General features: G+C 41.8%; 1 protein-coding gene across 1 annotated transcript in view; it reads left to right on the top strand.

The window, feature by feature from the left end:
- LOC115464727 (vomeronasal type-2 receptor 26-like) overlaps positions 1-20,441 on the top strand; it is a 32,321-nt gene that overhangs the window by 5,534 nt on the left and 6,346 nt on the right. Inside the window, exons 3-4 of the mRNA XM_030195084.1 lie at positions 7,820-8,083; positions 14,638-15,426. Coding sequence (XP_030050944.1) covers positions 7,820-8,083; positions 14,638-15,426 — 1,053 coding nt within the window. The remainder of the gene's footprint in view (positions 1-7,819; positions 8,084-14,637; positions 15,427-20,441) is intronic.

The following is a 20,441-nucleotide window of genomic DNA, read 5'->3' as shown; positions in this document are numbered from 1 at the left end:
ACCCAAATTATTAACCTTTCACCCTTAACTCTGAAAAACTGTAGAATTTAAATGATGGTTCAGAGAAAAATGCTTGTAAAATGAACTTCATGAAAGTAAATAATGTGTCAAATATTTAGTCAATGGGCTGAGACTCCCTATGCCCCCCTCCTGGTATTTCTTATAACTTCACCCTCCATTGCCTCTGGTTGAAGCTTTAAGGCTAATGTGTTTAATATGTATGATGTATTATTTGAACACATGAGTATAAAATGATTAACTCTCAGTGCAATAAGTAGTCTGAGATGGAAATTCCTCACAAGTAATTTTCCTGAAAGAAACAAACCAAAGTATCAGGTAGCCGGACCTCTACTTCCTGGAAGCAAAGGCAAATTGCTCTAAGTGATCCCAAGCCAAAGGAAGAATAAGATCAACAGTCATACTACTTTTTGTGGCAAACAAGTTGCTGACTAAAGATCCTGTTCCAAGTAATGGCAGCTACTACAGGGTGGGTAGATTTATTCTTTTAATGCTGACTGTAGCCAATGAATTCTCCAGATGGTGAGCCTCAAATTAAAGCCACAGTGATACAGAGGGGTCATTGAGAAAGTCCAATGTTTAGAAATCTCTATGAATCTTGTAGGTCTTGCCTTGAATGGCAAAACGTTACTATTTGTTTTCCACAGGTTGGGGCAAATTGGTGTCTTGCCTGGCACAAAAGGTTGTATACCTGTTTCTTTTATTCTCCTTGAGCTTCAGGTTAGTAAGAGACAATTTCCTTTGCCTATAAAGGAGAAACTAGAGGTGTATGGTGATTTGTATTTCAGGCCCTTGCATCTGGGGTATGATCTCGCTGCTTTCATTGTGTTTCTTATTGGTAAATCAGTTAGTTCAGTCATGTAGCCTGGTGTTAGTCCATAGATAATTCTGTGTATGATACAGCATATCTTTAAGGCTATGTGCGCATTAATTGTTAGTCAGTGTAGTCTTTGTAGGAATCGTGTTTTTCCGTAGATAAGTCTGGCTACTGTGTTTTGGGCAGTCTGTAGTTTTCTTATGATTTGATCTTTGCATCCTGCATAGATTCCATTTCAATAGTCTACATGGGCTAGCACCATTGTTTGGATCATGTTGCGGAATACGAACCTAGGGAAGTAAGATTTTATGTGTTTGAGTTTCCACATTGGGTAGAACATTTTCTTTGTCATGACCTTGGCTTTGTTTTTGAGTGACAGGTTGCAGTCTATGGTAATGCCTAGGATTTTCAGGTTGTCTGAGATTGGGAGAGATGAGCCCAAGGCATTGATGGTAATGGGGTGTTTAGTGTTGTGTTGGGATGAGAGAATGAGAGATTGTGTTTTTTCCCTGCTGATGCCCAAAATTCCATGAGGGTCATGCTGTTTATGATTTCATTGGTGATTTCTGATGGATTCTTTTTGAAAGGTAAATAGATCTTGATGTCATCCACATATAGGAATGGGTATGGATAACTTCCTTGTTAAATTCAGTTATCGTTGCTGATTGACTTGTTAGCTAATTACGTTGCTCTTGCAAATCCAGATTACAACCAGATTTACACGTGCAACTTAGGTCACACTATATAGAATCTGTAGGATAATGCATATGTCTAGTAACAGTATAGAAATGATTAGTAGTAGTGAATCATTACATACTCAAAACTATCTCTCTGCTTTCCTAGACCGAGGCAGGTGGAAATAATTATCTAGGCATTGCTCTTCCCCTGAGTTGCTTGGAGACTCTCTTTGAGTGAGGAAATAGTTTCAGGATGGGGCAGGCCAGACTTCTGGGGTCTCAGTATCCTTGCTTTCCTTAAGTAGGGTCTAGACAAAGGGTTCTTAATGAACTCCTTGATGGCCCTGGTGCTGGACAAGCTCTAAGTCTCCAAATGGTCTGTCTGTCTCCAACTCTCTATAATAACAAAGAAACTGAATCAGCTCAAAGAGGAGCTAACAGCGAAAAAAAAGGAAATCTCCCCTCCATTAAGACTCCTGATCCTTTACCAGCACTCCCAGAAAGAATGAACTGACCCAGAAACAGATGGATCACAGTGGGCTGTGATAGATTATAATCTGTGACAGAAATACCCACTCCCCGAAATGATATCACTATAATATTTTGCTACATAACTAACACTGATATGAAACCCAGCAAATTATTACTCCTAATTAACTACTGTCTCTACCTAACCCACCACGCACACACAATCTATAACACAGACACTACTCCCGCAACTCACAAACCATTCACATGCCCTACACACAACATAATGACCCAAAACATTAAACAACAGCATAAACAACCTACGAGTCACAGTCATAATCAGCAGAAAGAAACGAAAAGACACAACAAACCTATACATCAAGAAGACAGACAGCTGATAAAAATCATCACTACCTCAAACCCAAGTGAACACCACCAAGAAATACAAATAGGATACATCAATGCCAGATCAGTAGTCAATAAAACCATGACAATAACGGATTGGATTACAGATGACCATCTCGACTTCCTACTTATCAGCGAAACTTGGATCCATGATCCCAAAGATCCAATAATCTCAGAGCTCTGTCCTCCAGGATACAAAATCACCCACTGGACAAGAGTAGGAAAAAGAGGAGGAGGCATAGCAATAATCTACAAATCTCAATTCACTGTCACAACAACAGCAGAATCCATTCTTCCCCAACTCGAAATAGCATCTGTCAGAATCAACCACTCCAACCTATGTGATCAACTAAACCTAATTTTATTCTACAGACCCCCGGGCAAATGGCAAGACTCACAAATGCATCTTCTGGACTTCATATCGAACACCTGTGTTTCCACCCAAAACCTTCTTATAGCAGGAGACATCAATCTTCACCTTGAAGACAATAACTCAAGCAATGTACAAGAATGCAAAGACTTCCTCGAACTATGGGAGCTCCACTGACCAAACACACAGCCCATCCATGAAAAAGGACATACACTAGACATCGTCACCCACAAACTCTCATCAGAACCAAATATTATATTAATAGACACAAAATGGACAGCCAGACCATGGTCTGACCACTACAGTGCAAACCTTTCCCTCCACTGGAGAACAAAAAAGACACAGCAAAAGCAAAAACAACAAACCTATATTACGAGAGGTAAAATAGACCCACTAACATTCTGGCAGCAATTCTATACCAACGAATGGACAACACCCACAGACTCACCCCAATTCCTCTAAGAATGGGAGAACAGATGCTTAACAATACTAAACAATATAGCACCACTTCAAACCAGAACTTCTCACAGAAAAAACTCAATACCATGGTTTAACGAAGAACTGAAAGAACTAAAAACACAGGTCAGAAGACTAGAAAGAGCGTGGAGCAAGAAAAAAGACGAAAACACGCTTAAAAACTGGAAACAACTACAAAGGAAATACAAGTACACTATCAGACAACCAAAAAGAACGTATTACAAAACCAAAATAGGACCAAATTACAAGGACACACACAAACTCTTCTCGCTTGTAAATAATCTTCTAAATACTACCACGGTTACATCCAACAACTCAGATATCCCATCAGCAACCAATCTTGCAAATCACTTCAAGGAAAAAATCATAAAGCTCCGACTCACGATACCTACTAATGCAACGGATTACACAAATATCCTTGAATATCTAGACCCAAAACCCGAGGAATGCCCAGCAGACCGATCATGGACCAATTTTGACACAATCTCATCAAATGAACTCTCACACTGGCTCGGAAAATACGCCAAATCAAAATGCAAACTAGACATCTGCCCTAACAATCTAATAAGATCAGCACCCAAACACTTCAAAACAGAACTCACGAACCACGTAAACCACAGGCTTCAAAATGGGCTCTTCCCCATAGACAAAGGAAACATCCTACTTACGCTGCTACCAAAAGATGCTAAGAAAAGCTCAATGGACCTAACCAACTACCACCCAGTAGCATCTATTCCACTTACAACTAAACTCATGGAAGGTATAGTGATGAAACAACTTACTGAATACCTAAATAACCATTCAATCTTGCACAACTCTCAATCAGGATTTCGATCAAATCACAGCACCGAAACAGTTCTAGTGTCCGCAATGAACTCATTTAAACAAGCAATCGCAACTGGTAACAACATACTCCTTCTACAATTCGACATGTCCAGTGCCTTTGACATGGTTAATCATGAAATATTGTTACATATACTAGAATACTTCGGAATAGGAGGTACAGTCCTCAAATGGTTCAAAGGATTCCTGACAACAAGATCTTACCAAGTAACAACGAATGCGGAAAGATCACCCCCATGGACACCCAAGTGTGGAGTTCCCCAGGGATCCCCCCTCTCACCACCCAACCATATTCAACCTGATGATGATACCTTTAGCCAAACTGCTGGCTAATCAAAACCACAACCCCTACATATATACAGATGACGTCATAATCTACATCCCTTTCAAACATGATCTAAACGAAATCACCAACGAGATCAACCGAAGCCTCCAAATAATGCACACCTGGGCAGATGCATTCCAACTAAAACTCAATGCAGAAAAACACAATGTCTTGTACTCACCTCACAACATAACACAAAACACTTCTCTACCATAACCACATCATACTGTTCTCTCCCTGTCTCAAAAAACTTGAAAATTGTTGGAGTCACCATTGATCGAAAGCTCACCCTTGATGACCACGTGAAGAACACAACGAAAAAGATGTTCTACTCCATGTGGAAGCTTAAAAGAGTGAAACCTTTCTTCCCGAAGTACGTATTCTGCACCCTGGTACAGTCAATGGTAATAAGTCATCTGGACTACTGCAACGTACTGTACGCTGGATGCAAAGAACAAACTATCAAAAAACTACAAACTGCCCAGAATACTGCCGCCAGACTCATATTTGGAAAAAACTAAATATGAAAATGCAAAACCCTTAAGAGAGAAGCTCCACTGGCTCCCACTTAGGGAACGCATTACGTTCAAGATCTGCACGATTGTACACAAAATTATTCATGCAGACGCCCCAATATACATGCTAAACTTCGTAGACCTACCTCCAAGAAACGCCACAAGAGCATCTCGCAAATGCCTCAACCTGCACTTTCCCAATTGTAAAGGACTAAAGTACAAGCAGATGCACGATGCTACATTCTCGTACTTGCGCACGAAACTGTGGAATGCACTGCCTACAGACCTGAGAACAATCAACGAAACAACTACTTTTCGCAGATCCCTGAAAACATACCTCTTCAACAAGGCATACAATGAGAACTAACAGCCACACTAATCCACCCGACAACCCACTCAGTCAAGATAGCTCAATTACTATAACTACCTCAATCACCCCTCTCCTTCTTCCTTTTACCCTTACTACTTAACCTTACTTACTTAAGCCACATTGAACCTGCAATGACTATCCAGCTTATAATCAAAAGTGATCGCCGGTCATTTCCCGACATAAATCGGGAGATGGCCGGCGATCTCGGAAAAGCGGCGAAATTGGTATAATCGAAAGCTGATTTTTTGACAGCATCGCCGCTTTCCCGTCGCCTCGCCGGCGAAAGTTCAAAGGGGTGTGTCGCTGGCTAAGTGAAGGCGGGACATGGGCGGGCGTGGGTGTGGCTACTAGATGGCCGGCTTTCGCGGATAATGGAAAAACAAAACCCGGCGATAAGCAGTATTTCGCCGGGTTTACTTGGTCCTTTTATTTTCACGACCAAGCCTCAAAAAGGTGCCCCAACTGACCAGATGACCACCGGAGGGAATGGGGGATGACCTCCCCATACTCCCCCAGTGGTCACCAACCCCCTCCCACACTAAAAAAAATAAAATTAAAAACCTTTTTTGCCAGCCTGTATGCCAGCCTCAAATGCTGTACCCACCTCCATGACCGCAGAATGTGTTCTATCCTCCAACAGCCTTTCCCTGGTTGTGAGTGTGACACCTTTTCTGTTAGGTGCACTGCAGAGTCACATCAGCAATGCATTGTGGTGGGTGTAGGGTAGTGGGCTGTACTCCCATGGTGCTTTTCCCCCTGCTAACTGGGTTAGAGTGTGCCCTGTTTTACTTCCGTTAGTCCATGAGGTAGTGGCCATTTTTGTAAGCCAGTTTTAGATCCCTTTCATGTGTTAGCCACACTAGAGAACTTAGTTCTTACCTTGAATGGTGCTGAAAGAGGGCATTGTACAGCATTCTGCCAGCTCTGACCTACTGCTAATCTCAGTACCAGGGAGACTCTTTGCCAGTGGGGCACAACCTCTGCTCTGCAGTTAACTGTGAGTAAACGTGCTTATTCAAATAAAGGACTTTTTCAAAGAGATTATTCTTCAGGTGTCAACTGGTGTGCCAAGGTTATACAGCAGCAACAAGTCCTGTCCCTGGAGCACTTTTAGTGGGTACCACAGTGCACTTAAGGCAGGCGGACCCAGACCCATTCCCCCCTACTTGTAACACTTGTGCTGGTAATGGGAGCCCTCCAAAACCCACTGTACCCACATGTCTAGGGTGCCCAGTTGGTGTCCTGGCATGTCAAGGGGACCAGTGCGCTACAAATGCTGGCTCCTCCCACGACCAAATGCCTTGGATTTCACCGGGTTGGAGATCGCCGGTATTTTTTTCCATTATCACTGAAAAACAAACCCGGCCATCTCAAACCCGGCGAAAAACAAGCCATTTGGTCAGGCTAAACCGTATTATCGAAAAAAATGGCCGGCCATCTTTTTTGATACGGTTCCGGCCAGCTGTAGCGCCTCCGCCACAATAGATCGCCGGCGAATTATTTGGCCGGCGATGTTCGATTATTCCCCTCTATGTTAACAAAACTATATAAGCCACATTGAGCCTGCAAATAGGTGGGATAATGTGGGATACAAATGCAATAAATAAATAAATAATATGCCTCTGCTGTATTAGAAATTGTGAGAATCCTGTATTGGAATCCAAATTCTTGCTAGAGATGAGGAAAGAGATGAGGAAAGAGATGAACATAATATTGTCATACTGGGACAGACTGAAAGTCCATCAAGCACAGCATCCTGTTTCCAACAGTGGCCAATCCAGGTCACAAGTACTTGGCAAGATCCCAAAGCTATCCAAACCCCGCTTATGCTAACTGCTTTTACTACATTCTCTGGCAAAGAATTCCAGAGTATAATTATACATTGAATAAAGAAATATTTTGTCCAATTTGTTTTAAATTTACTACTTTGTAGCTTCATTGTGTGATCCCAAGTCTTAGCATTTTTAGAACGAGTAAACAAGCGATTCATGTCTACCTGTTCCACTTCACTCATTATTTTATAGACCTCTATCATATCTCCCCTCATCCATCTTTTCTCAGTGCTGAGGAGCCCCAGCCACTTTAACCTTTCCTCATAGGGAAGTCGACCCATCTTCTTTATAATTTTTGTCGCCCTTCTCTGTACCTTTTCTAATTCTACTATATCTTTTTTGAGATGTGGTGACCAAAATTGCACAGAGTGTTCGAGGTGTGGTCGTACTATGGAGCAATAGAAAGGTATTATAACATACTCATTTTTGTTATCCATCCCTTTCCTAATAATTTCTAACATTCTATTTGCTTTCTTAGCCAACGTTGCACATTGAGCAAGAGGGGTTCAACATATCATCAATGATGACTCCTAGACCCTTTTACTGGTCGGTGACTCTTAATGTGGAACCCTCCATTACGTAGCTATAGTTCAGGTTCCTCTTTCTCAAATGCATCATTTTGCACTTGCTCACATTAAACATCATCTGCCATTTAGACGTCCAGTCTCCCTGTCTCTTAAGGTTTGTTAATATGTGTTGTAGCTTGAGGCCTATCCACCTCCATCACCCTCTCTCGTTGGTGTTGCCCTCCGAAGGGAACCCACTACAGAGAACCTTGCTGCCCTCGACGACATCAAGGAACCAGATCCACATAAAACTGAACATTATTCTGTTGACCAGTGTAACTCTGAGCAGCTATCTGACACCAACAGTCATTGGTCCCACGACTTTGACGAAACCTTGTTTGAAGGCGACACCGTACAAGACGACACGGACGAAGAAAGCACCACAGCAGAAGTCTCGGTGGTACACCAGTACACCCTCTTCTTCTGCTTCCCATCTGCACGACTGTTTGCTGTTGGACTCACGTGTTGTATCATCCTTTGCATAGGTTTGGTGTTGTTTGTCACAACATTGTTTACTTATACAGTAGACAGAAATCTTGCAGATCTTTGGATCACACTTAGTGCCTTTCCCACTGGCAACGTTACCTTGCCCGTTGGAAACGCCACGGTACTTGCAACTACTTCTGTATTTGCAGCTACCCCAGCAGTACTTGCAACTACTTCCGTATTTGCAACTACTCCTGTTCCAGCAACTATTGCAGCAACCTACACAGAGCCCCAACTGTACACCACATTCACGCGCTTGTTTGGACACACATCCCTCCAAACGATCAAAAAGATCAGTCCCCTTGCCACCAGTTATCCCACCCCCTGGGCAGACACATCTGCCACAACAGACTTTTCGACTGGCCATCCTTCAGTGCCTATTGAAAACTCTGCGACTACTCCTGTCCTCACTAATTCTCGTATTTTGCATTCTACAAGTGTTCCCAATAATATCAGTAGCACGGTCCATATTGTCCCCAATCTTACAACTACTTTTGAGGGTAATATTACCTTGCCTGAATTGCGAGCCACCCCTTCTCCTTATCCTCTTGTGCCTAATAGTGACGTTCCTCCTCCCATGAATACTACCTTAGCCACCTCAAGTATCAGAGTCCCTGCCACACGTCCTCCTAGATAGTTACATTCCTTTTGACCATCAATATATGTCCCATCGCAGACCAGACAACCAGCCTTCTCCACCACAATCCGTTCCTTCCCTTGAATCTCCACCACTGTCGCCTTTTAATTTAGGTGATCCAGTAATCCCTGAACCCCCAGAGTACCTTTTAGATCCACGAGAATTAAGATATCCCCATTGGGACCCAGCCCCAGAAGACAATCCCATTTGGGATCCCCTCACACGATATTAGATACTGTGTGAACCCTTACTTGAGAGTTGGACACTCGGTCCCAGTCGAGTAGTTACTCATACCCTAGCATTGTTTGGAGGAAGCTTGGGTTTACAAGTTGAACAGACTGAAGAGCTCCTAATAAGACCAGAAACTGGTGACGTAGTGGATTTTTGGTTAATCACATACACTGTTCTTGGCACAGACTGGATACCTTTCCTATTCATTAGAGAGGTTGGATTGGGACCTTTGGAAGTATACAGTCTTTTCGAAGTCCCCAATCCCACTGAACAAGGAGCAACTAGAATTTACCCCCCATACCCAAGTTACCCCTAATGATATTTCAAGCATTAGTATACTTTGGAATACTAATTATTGTGATTGCAGTACTTGCTAAGACCTTAGGGATAATTTTGTTACTCATTTTCATTACCCGCCAATTGCCTTTTGTACAGTCTAGGTCCAACATCTAATCATGAAAACTACCAATATGAAGTGCCTAGCTCTCCTGTTGTGTGTGCTCACCATGCCCATGGTACAAGGAGCACAGAATCTAGAAGGTTTTCTGCAACAGTTCATGACCACTTACGAAATAACATTACCCACTACCAAAGACACAACCACAGTAACCCTTGATGTGTGTGCTTACACAATGTGTGGGGAACATCCTGTGCAGCAATATTTGTCAGCTTTTGAAATATACCTGTGTCCCTTCTCCAATTGCGGAAGTTGGGCACAAGTATGGTGGTACACAGGTTCATGGGTTCCCTACTCAGGTAGCGAAATCCCAGATCTCAAAAAGAGCATTTCCATTATGAAATTGCGAGTGACCGGTCTTTGTTCAATGACCAAATGTAATCAAGTGGCCATCACTTTCAGAGGAGTAACGGCTGTTACATACAGAACTTATTCCTTAGGAATTGATGCCACAGGTAGAGACCCCATTGGAAAATTTAAGATTGTTCCACCCCCAGCCCAACCAGAAAAGAATCCTTTGATGCCAACAAAGATCCCAGAAGTAAAGATTCCTTACCAGATCGTGCCAATTAATAATTCCAAAGATTTAATGGCACTAGAAACAGGGTTTGGAGAGACAAACTTGTGGCTCGAATGGGCGCATTATACTACTAAGAGTTTGAATGTCTCTAATTGTTATTTTTGCACCCATGCAAGAGCAGAACCAACAGTGGTCCCCTTTCCTTTAGATCTCCACAATGATCCAGATGGGTTTTGGTGTATGTTAGAGCTATTACAGGTAATAACTGAAACTAATCAGTCTTGTCAACACCTTGACAGACATCACCCCTACTTACCCCCTCGGATGAGGGTACCGCCTGCATTCAGGATTCCAGATCCTGGTACTAGATATCATACATGTCTGGAACGATATGGAGTGAAAAATACACGGTTTCTAGGTAATTTGACCAATTGTAATAATACCCTGGAAAAAGGGACCCTGCGAAATCTGAATCTCACAGATTTTTCACAGGCTAGAGCAGATATATGGTGGTATTGTGGAACCCACACTATCTACCATACGCTCCACAGAAGTTGGACAGGCAGATGTGCCTTAGTCAAATTGGTAATTCCAATCATTATAGCGTCCTTGATCCCTCCTCATAGCAGCTCTTCCTCACGAGTGAAGAGAGATGCTATGCCTGGATCCTTTGATGATCGAGTCTATATAGATGCAATTGGAGTCCCAAGAGGGGTTCCTGATGAGTTCAAAGCCAGAAACCAGATAGCTGCAGGGTTCGAGTCTGCCTTCTTTTGGTGGGCCACTATTAACAAGAACGTAGACTGGATTAACTATATATACTACAACCAGCAGAGATTTGTCAATTACACCAGAGACGCGGTTCAAGGAATTGCAACACAATTAGATGCCACCAGCAGAATGACGTTAGAAAATAGATTAGTGCTTGACCAGATTCTGGCAGCAGACGGCGGAGTGTGCCGCAAGATAGGTACACAGTGTTGCACCTTTATCCCCAACAATACTGCTCCAGATGGATCAATTACCAGAGCTTTGAAAGGTCTAACCTCACTGTCGCAAGAATTGGCAGAGAACTCTGGTGTCGATACATCTTGGACTGGTTGGATGGATAAAGCCTTTGGTAAATGGAAGACATTTATCATTTCAGCGGCCACCACCATAATCATCGTGGTAGCAATTTTTGTATTAGTAGGATGTTGCATAATCCCTTGTGCTAGAGGCTTAGTAGAACGCTTAATTGAAACCGCAATAACAAAAAAGACAATCGCAGGACAGTATGCCCTGTATGAAAATCTCCTTCCCAACACCACAGGGGATAACACATTGGACTATCTCCCTATGAGATGGACCAATCGCTATGCAAATGCTAGAGACACTATAGAAATGTCTGCAACAGTATAATCATGTAACAGCACACAGGGATGCAATAATAGTGTTAAGACAGATGAAAGGATGTAATCAATAATAGGTATGACTATGTAATCCATGCAAATGTATACTCAAGATATAATCAGTATATAACCAAAGAATTATTGATTGTTATTAATATATATATCTCCATATATGTAAGAGTAAGATTGAACCTGCATATTAATAGGTTTAGAAATATTATTGTTGTAGTTATAGTATGTTACCGAAGTAGTGCCTATGTTATCACTTTAATTCAAACAAATCAGACGATACCAGCTTTCAATTAGACTCATTCGATTCTATAATTCTATAGAATACCTTCTGGAATGGATGGTACCATGGTACGTTAACCCTGGTGTCACCCTACGGGATAGGGTGAAGAGGGGAATGTTAATATGTGTTGTAGCTTGAGGCCTATCCACTGGAATGGTGGTGGGCCAAGTTACAGGGATTTGGCCAGCTAAGAAGCCCTGACTAGGCCTGATAACCCACTAATGGCCTTATAGTTGAGAACCTGCAAAAGCAGGACTGCATGAAGAGTCTTGACAAAACCTGGTACAACTTTCTGAATTAAAGTAGCACTTATGATGAAGGAATAATGGAAAAGAATGGATAAAATTTGGTCTTTAAAATGGAGTTTGTGCAAGATGGCACTCAGATCATAATAAGAGATCATAAGATGATATGTAAGATGATATGAAACTGATATGTTAGTATTTTTGTATCAAAAGAGAGAAAACAGAACAAGCTGTTGACAACAACGGAAATGTCACAATCATCTGCAATATATTTTTGTAACAAGAAAAAAACAAGGTGTTTACAATAGCGGAAATTGCAAAATCTCTTGCAATAGCTAGAACGGAAAGGGGAGGTGGGTACATATGCGCACCTGCCGGAAAGGAAAGTATGATTCAGAGGTTAGGCAATATTAAGAAAAAAAAAGGGGTCTTGCCATTGACTTGCATAGAGATCTTTGCCTATAAAAGGGATGAGATTTTGGCAGATTGAGAGAACATCTTCCAACTCTTCTCGGAGGGCAGAGCTCTGTGCAGTTGAACCCAGATGTACTAAATTGAAGACTTTATTTTGGTAAGAATAAACAGAACCTTATATCTGAAAACTATCTTTGTCTTTATTTATATTTATTCTATTTACTCTTTACCTATCATCTCCTCTACCAAATAACCCACGCACAGGTGACATTTATTTGCAGAACAAATTTGGGTTGATTTTTAATAGTATATATGTGGGAACATAAATGGCCAAAGATTCACTTAGACCCAGAGCGAGAGAAAGCCGTGGTCATGGGAATTAGATTTGAGCTGCGCCTTCTGATGGCTCCCCAGAATAGACCCCCATGGGACTGGGTGACACTGGACGTCAGGGAAACAATTCAAACACTTTTGGATAAAGTTACCCTCTTTATACCTCCGTGTGGAGGGGTCCAGAAGGGGTCTAAAAAGGGGGGGGCATTAAAAACAGGTTCTCTTGCATTTTTTCACAATCCTCTTGCGACTTAACAACTTTGAATAACTTTGTGTCATCAGCAAATTGGGTTACCTCACTAGTTATTCCCATCTTTAGATCATTTATAAATATCTTAAAAAGCAGCGGTCCCAGTACAGACCCCTGGGGAACCCCACTATCTAGCCTTCTCCATTGAGAATAGTGACCATTTAGCCGTACTCTGTTTTCTATGTTTTAACCAGTTTTTAATCCACAATAGAACACTACCTCCTATCCTATGACTTTCCGATTTCCTCTGCAGTCTTTCATGAGGTACTTTGTGAAATGGGTTTTGAAAATCCAGATACACAATATCAACCGGCTCACTTTTATACACATCTGCTCATCCCTTAAAAGGAATGTAGTAGATTGGTGAGGCAAGATTTCTCTTCACTAAATCCATGTTGGTCTTGTGGCTCATTTTCAAAAGAGAAAAACATCCCCAAAATGGCATAAATCTGCTTTTGGACATTTTTCTCACAAAAACATCCAAAGTGCTATTTTTTGAAACCAATTTTTAGATGTTTTTCTATGAAGTCCATCAGAAGTGCATTCAAATCACAAGGGGGTGTTTCAGGGGTGTGTTAATGGTGGGATCTGGGCATTCCTAACAATTGGACATTTTTCTGCCATAATGGAACAAAACAAAAACATCCAGGGCTATAAGTTGGATGTTTTGGTCTAGACCTGTTAACGACTAAGCCACAAAAATGTGCCCTAAGTGACCAGATGACCACTGGAGGAAATCAGGGATTCACTACCCATACGCCCCCAGTGGTCACTAAACGCCTCCCAAAATATTTGATTAAAAACATTACTTACCATCCTCTATGCCAGCCTCAGGTCCATTAGAGCAGAATGCAGGTCCCTGGAATAGTCTAGTGGTGGGTGCAGTGCATTGCAGACAGGTGGACCCAGTCCCATACCTCCCCTTACCTGTTACACTTGTGGTGGAAACTGTGAGCCCTCCAAAACCCACTATACCCATGTATATGTGCCCCGTTCACCCATAAGGGCTATTGTAGTGGTGTACAATTGGGGGTGGTGGGTTTTGGGGGGCTCAGCAGACAGGATAAGGGCACAACAGTGAGATGTGTGCTTGGGAGCATTTATTTGAAATTCACTGCAGTGCTCCCTAGTGTGTCCCATTGCTCTCCTGGGATGTCTGTGTGGCCAGTCTACTAAGAAAGCTGGATCTTCCTACATCCCTTGATTTTGTGCGTTTTTCACTTGGCCTTTTTTTTTTAATGGACCAAAAAGATAAATGCACAAAGCGCAAAAACATCTAGCAAATAGCCATTTTTGAAAAAAATAAAAGAAGGATAGACATCTTTCTGTTTTGAAAATGGCTATATTCCCCACTTGAATTTTAGACGTTTTTAGGAAAACATCCAAAGTTGGATTTAGACGTCATATCGAAAATGCCCCTCTTTGTTTCATTAATCCATACTTATGTATATGCTCTGCAATTTTGTTCTTTACAATAGTCTCTGCCATTTTGCCTGGCACTGATGTCTGTAATTTCCTGGATCAGCTGTGGAACTCTTTTTAAAAATCGGCATTATATTGGCCATCCTCCAATCTTCCAATGCCATGCTCGATTTTAAAGATAAATTACATATTATTATGCTCTAAGTATTTGATATGTGAATGGAATATGATCTTTTCATGACAAAGGTACTGATAAATTCAATCTTTTATTTTCAGCAGATCAGTTACACCTCAGGAAATCTTGTCATGAGCGATATGGCTATGTTTCCTTATTTCTACCGGACTGTTCCCAGTGAGTTGCACATCTGTGCTGCAATAGTCAAACTATTGAAGCATTTTGGCTGGACCTGGGTCGGTATCATTGCATTTGATGATGAAAACAGCATAAGGGCTGTGCAAATCCTGAGAGAAGGAATTGAGCAGAGTGGAGGTTGCATTGAATTCATAGTAACCTTACACCAATCCCGTTCACTCAGGCTTCAAAAAACAGATATTTTAGGCACCTTCAGTACATATTCAACTAAAGTGATTATTTTGTATTGTAATAAAGACTACAGAGAGCTTATAAGACATACAACCATTTGGGACGCACCGGGAAAGCTTTGGATCATCACAGAAGAATGGGGATTTTTCTTCCCCTCATACAGTGTTGATAGAAAAAACACCTTAGCTTTTGCTGTTGCAAAGAAGACTATTCCAAGCTTTCACAAATTTGTCCGTGAGGCGAATCCTGCCATGTTTCCAAATGATTCATACGTACAGATGTGGTGGGAGGACCTGTGTAACAACCAGTGCCCCAAGAGCATCCGAAGATCCTGCAGCAATGATGAAACATCTTTTTACTTTTCACAGTGTGACTCTATAAACTCTGGGGATAGTTATAACATTTACAATGCTGTGTATGGCCTGGCACATGCACTGCATAACATGGTCACTTCAGGTTCTGGAAATACCACCCTGTGGAGTGCAGAAAGTGAGAGATTTTTAGATTTTCTGCCATGGAAGGTAATATCCTATGTTAGAACAATGATATTTTCAGAAAGAAGTGATGGAATATGGTATGATTGCCCAGATTACCTTCTCCTGAAGCAGGTTATTTATTTATTTATTTGTTACATTTGTATCCAGGTAACAGACAAAAGAGGGGAGACTCGCCTCAAACTTGTGCAATACAACAGTAATAAAGGAGTGAGTCTATTCACACAAAATATTGTGCAGGGAAAAAGATTAGAAAGAATGGGGGAAGACCACAGAAAAGGTGACACACAGCAAGAGTGCTGGAATTGTTTTAAAAAGAAAAGTCACCATGCTTTCTTCAATCATCGGTCTTAAAACCTCCCACCTCCCTTTGTGTGGAAATCTTTTTTTCAGAATTTTTTAAAAAAGATATACTCAATATGCTTCAACAAAATTGTAGAGACTGAAGAAGAAGAAAAGACCACTTAGCTGGTTGCAGCATCATGGGCAGGCATCCACACCCGGGATAAGGACGCCAAGCTAACAATCACTGCTCTAGTGGATCTTTATAGAGTCATTCGATGAATCGGGCTGGCTCCCGGCTCAAGAGTGCAGCAGCTGAGTGTTGAGCCGGAAGCCAGCCCGATTCATCCAATGACTTTATAAAGATCCACTAGAGCAGTGATTGTTAGCTTGGCATCCTTATCCCGGGTGTGGATGCCTGCCCATGATGCTGCAACCAGCTAAGTGGTCTTTTCTTCTTTTTCAGTCTCTACAATTTTGTTGAAGCATATTGAGTATATCTTAAAAAATTTTTTCTGAAAAAAAGATTTCCACACAAAGGGAGGTGGGGTTTTTTAAGACTGATGATTGAAGAAAGCACGGTGGCTTTTCTTTTTGAAACAATTCCAGCTGTCTTGCTGTGTGATACCTTTTCTGCGGTCTTCCCCCATTCTTTCTAATTTTTTTCCCTGCACAATATTTTGTGTGAATAGACTCACTCCTTTATTACTGTTGTATTACATTTGTATCCCACATTTTCCCACCTATTTGTAGGCTCAATGTGGCTTACATAGTACCATAGAGGCGTTCGCCATCTTCGGCAGACAAACAAATACAAAGAGTTATTGTGGTCGAATAGGTTCATGTGTTATAGACACATTGGGGGATCGCAGAGAGGAAGAGTTATGCAATGTCTGTTTCCGAGTTTGGTTTCGTTGTGTTGCAAGGTTTAGGCATTTAGGTTGGGTCGAAGGGGTATGCCTTTTTGAACAGATTGGTTTTTAGTGATTTCCAGAAGTTTAGGTGGTCGTTCGTTGTTTTCACGGCTTTGGTAGTGCGTTCCACAGTTGTGTGCTGATGTAGGAGAAGCTGGATGCATAAGTTAATTTGTATTTGAGTCCTTTACAGCTTGGGTGGTGGAGATTTAGATATGTTTGTGCTGATCTGATTGTATTTCTTGTTGGTAGGTCTATGAGGTCTGTTGTGTAACCCGGGGCTACTCCGTAGATAATTTTATGGACCAGGGTGCAGATTTTGAAAGCAATATGTTCTTTGATTGGTAGCTAGTGTAGTTATTCTCGGAGGGATTTGGAGCTTTCGAATCACGTTTTTCCAAATATAAGCCTGGCTGCTGTGTTTGGAGTAGTTTGAAGTTTCTTTATGTGTTGTTTTTTGCATCCTGCATAAATTCCATTGCAGTAGTCTACATGGCTTAGTACCATTGATTGTATCAAGTTGCAAAATGTTTCTCTTGGGAAGAATGGTTTCACACATTTGAGTTTCCACATTGAGTGTTATTTTTTTTTTTTTTTATATTTGTACCCACACTTTCCATTCATGGCAGCAGGCAATGGTAGGTTAAGTGACTTGCCCAGAGTCACAAGGAGCTGCCTGTGCCGGGAATCAAACTCAGTTCCCCAGGACCAAAGTCCACCACCCTAACCACTAGGCCACTCCTCCACTCATAATGAAACAGGGAGCCCTTGTCGTGTTATAGGATTTGTCTCTGGTTGCCAAAGTGATGCACATTGGAAAGAATAATCCAAATCACAGTTACTTTAGGGTCAGCGCTCAAGAAAAGATCTGGGTGTTGTTGTTGTAGGTAATAAGCTGAAATCTTTTGTTCAGTGTGTGGCGGCAGTCAAAAAATCAAACAGTACGCTAGGAATTATTAAGAAAGGGATGGTGAATAAGACCGAAAATACTATAATGCCTTTGTATCGCTCCATGGTGTGTCCACACCTTGAGTATTGCGGAATTAGAAAAGGTTCAAAGAAGAGGGACCAAAATGATAAAGGGGATGGAATTCCTCTCGTATGAGGAAAGGCTAAAGAGGTTAGGGCTCTTCAGCTTGGAAAAGAGATGGATGAGGGGAGATACAATTGAGGTCTACAAAATCCTGAGTGGTGTAGAATGAGACGAAGTAAATTGATTTTTTACTCATTCCAAAAGTACAAAGACTAGGGGATACTCAAGGAAGTTACATGGAAATACTTTTAAAACAGTTAGGAGGAAATATTTTTTCACTGAATGAACAGTTAAGCTCTGGAACTCTTTGCCAGAGGATGTGGTAACAGTGGTTAGCGTATCTGGGTTTTCAATAGGTTTGGACAAATTTCTGGAGGAAAAGTCCTTAGTCTGCTATTGAGACAGACATGAGAACCAACTGCTTGCTCTGGGGTTTGTAATACGGAGTGTTGCCACTATTTGGGTTTCTACCAGGTACTTGTGACCTGGCTTGGCCACTGTTTGGAAAACAGTATGGCTAAAAGGCTGGAATAAAAGAAAAGCTTTGAGGACTGCATGATAAGATCCTTCACCAGATAAGTTGTTTGTGGGGCATGCCTATCTATCTTCTGGAACTGTGCAACTATCAGGCTTATTTTCGAAAGAGAAGGGCACCCATCTTCCGACAAAAATCAGGAGATGGGCGTCCTTCTCTCAGGGTCGCCCAAATCGGCATAATCGAAAGCCAATTTTGGGCGCCCTCAACTGCTTTCCATCGCGGGGATGACCAAAGCCTCAATCTCAACCAAGTCTCAAAAGGTGCCTGAACTGACTAGATGACCACTGAAGGAAATCGGGGTTGACCTCCCCTTACTCCCCCAGTGGTCACCAATACCCTCCCACACTAAAAAAAAACTTTAAAACATTATTTGCCAGTCTTTATACCAGCCTCAAATGTCATACCCAGCTCCATCACAGCAGTATGCAGGTCCAGGGAGCAGTTTTAGTGAGCACTGCAGTGCACTTCAGGCAGCCAGGCCCAGGCCCATCCCCCCTACCTGTTACACTTGTGGTGGTAAATGGGAGACCTCCAAAACCCACCCGAAACCCACTGTACCCACATGTAGGTGCCTCCCTTCACCCCTTAGGGCTATGGTAGTGGTGTACAGCAGTAGCGTAGCCAGACCTGACATTCTGGGTGGGCCCAGAGCATATGGGTGGGCACTAGGTGTGAGTAGTGTTTCTTGGGATACTCCTTAATAATGTCTTAGAGTGCACTTGATGATGGATTTCTAAGTAAACAGTCTGTGCAACAGCTCTCCTGCATTAACACAAACCACATACTTGGTTCATGGAACACTGGCATTTTTAAATATAGTGATTTTATCCCATATCTTAAACTTGACCAGATATGACTGCTATAAGGCAAACATGTCAATGGCACATATCCTTCAAACTTTGCTTTGCAACAAATGCAAATGCCTGATTAAGCTGTATTCATAAAACAGGTAAATTCTGAAACTGACATTCCCATTTAAAAAGCCAGAGAAGTCAGACTCATATAGATCCCCACATGAACTACATGCACACAGAATCTTTTACATCAGTCACATGCAGACCACCCCATACCAACTGCAGAATAAAACACAAAAAATTAGAAATCACAGAGATGGCAAATTACCCAGTTCCAGGCTTGAGATTTTGTGCAGTCCTGATTTAAACTTTATAACCCAAATCAGTGTGGGATTTGCAGTGCCTGATTCTGCCCATGGAAATCAGTGCTGCAAGTCCCATAACAATGGGGTGGTCAGAAATGCAGGACTGCCCCAAAATCTCCAGCCTGGAACTGTAGCGCTGCCCGGCATCAACCCTGCCCTCCCCCTCCCCCCTCCCCCCTCCCCCCTCCCCCATAGTTTGGCATCAGCCACGAGAGAAAACACAGCGACAGCAATCAAAGCAGTGGCGTACCTAGGGTAGTTGACATCCGGGGCGGGTCACTTTTTAACACCCCCTCCAAAATCCAGTACTAGGCCTACCGAGAATACAAAACACTCAGGACCTATAGAGCAATTGTAGCATACCATAAGCAGTAATTTCTACAAGTCACACAAGGAAAAGGAAAGCATCTTAAACAGTACAGTGAGCACTAGAACTTCAATTCACCTATTGTAAAACGAAACCAGACCGAATAGTACAGATCGTATATCCTGCACAGTCAATGCCAGCTGAAAGCTATGTCTTTTTCACAAACACAGATACACCCTAAACTGAACCCCCAAGATGCCAGACTCTGCATACAATGCAACACCACAGAAACAGAAAATGTCCCCTAGTACTGTGCAAAATATAAAGACAGTGGATGTAAATTTGAAAAAAACATCTAATATCTAACAAATACCAATTACCACTTTACAAATTAACAAATAGAAATAAAACAAACATAGAAAATAAAATAATACCATTTTATTGGACTAATTCATTTAGCTTTCAGAGGCCAAAACCTACGTCCTCAGGTCAATACAGTATAGTGCTGTTACAGTATCCTATCCTGACCTGAGGAAGTTAGTCAAAATGTATTAAAATTAGTCCAATAAAAAGATTACCTTATTTACATGTTCTATTTATAAACATTTATTAACACATCTACAATACTACTTTATCCTAAAGCAAAAAAATAAAAATATATATTTTATTTACAGTTTGTTGTCTCTGGTTTCTGTTTTCCTCATCTTGTTTACACCGTCTTCTTTCCATCCAGCTTCTGTCTTCGCTCTCTCTCTCTCTGCCATCCAGTGTCTGCCCTCTCTGCCGTCCCTTGCATCCACTGTCTGCCC

This window comes from Microcaecilia unicolor, chromosome 3 (assembly GCF_901765095.1).
Source record: "Microcaecilia unicolor chromosome 3, aMicUni1.1, whole genome shotgun sequence".
Taxonomy (NCBI): domain Eukaryota; kingdom Metazoa; phylum Chordata; class Amphibia; order Gymnophiona; family Siphonopidae; genus Microcaecilia; species Microcaecilia unicolor.
This window is presented reverse-complemented; position numbering and strand designations above follow the sequence as displayed.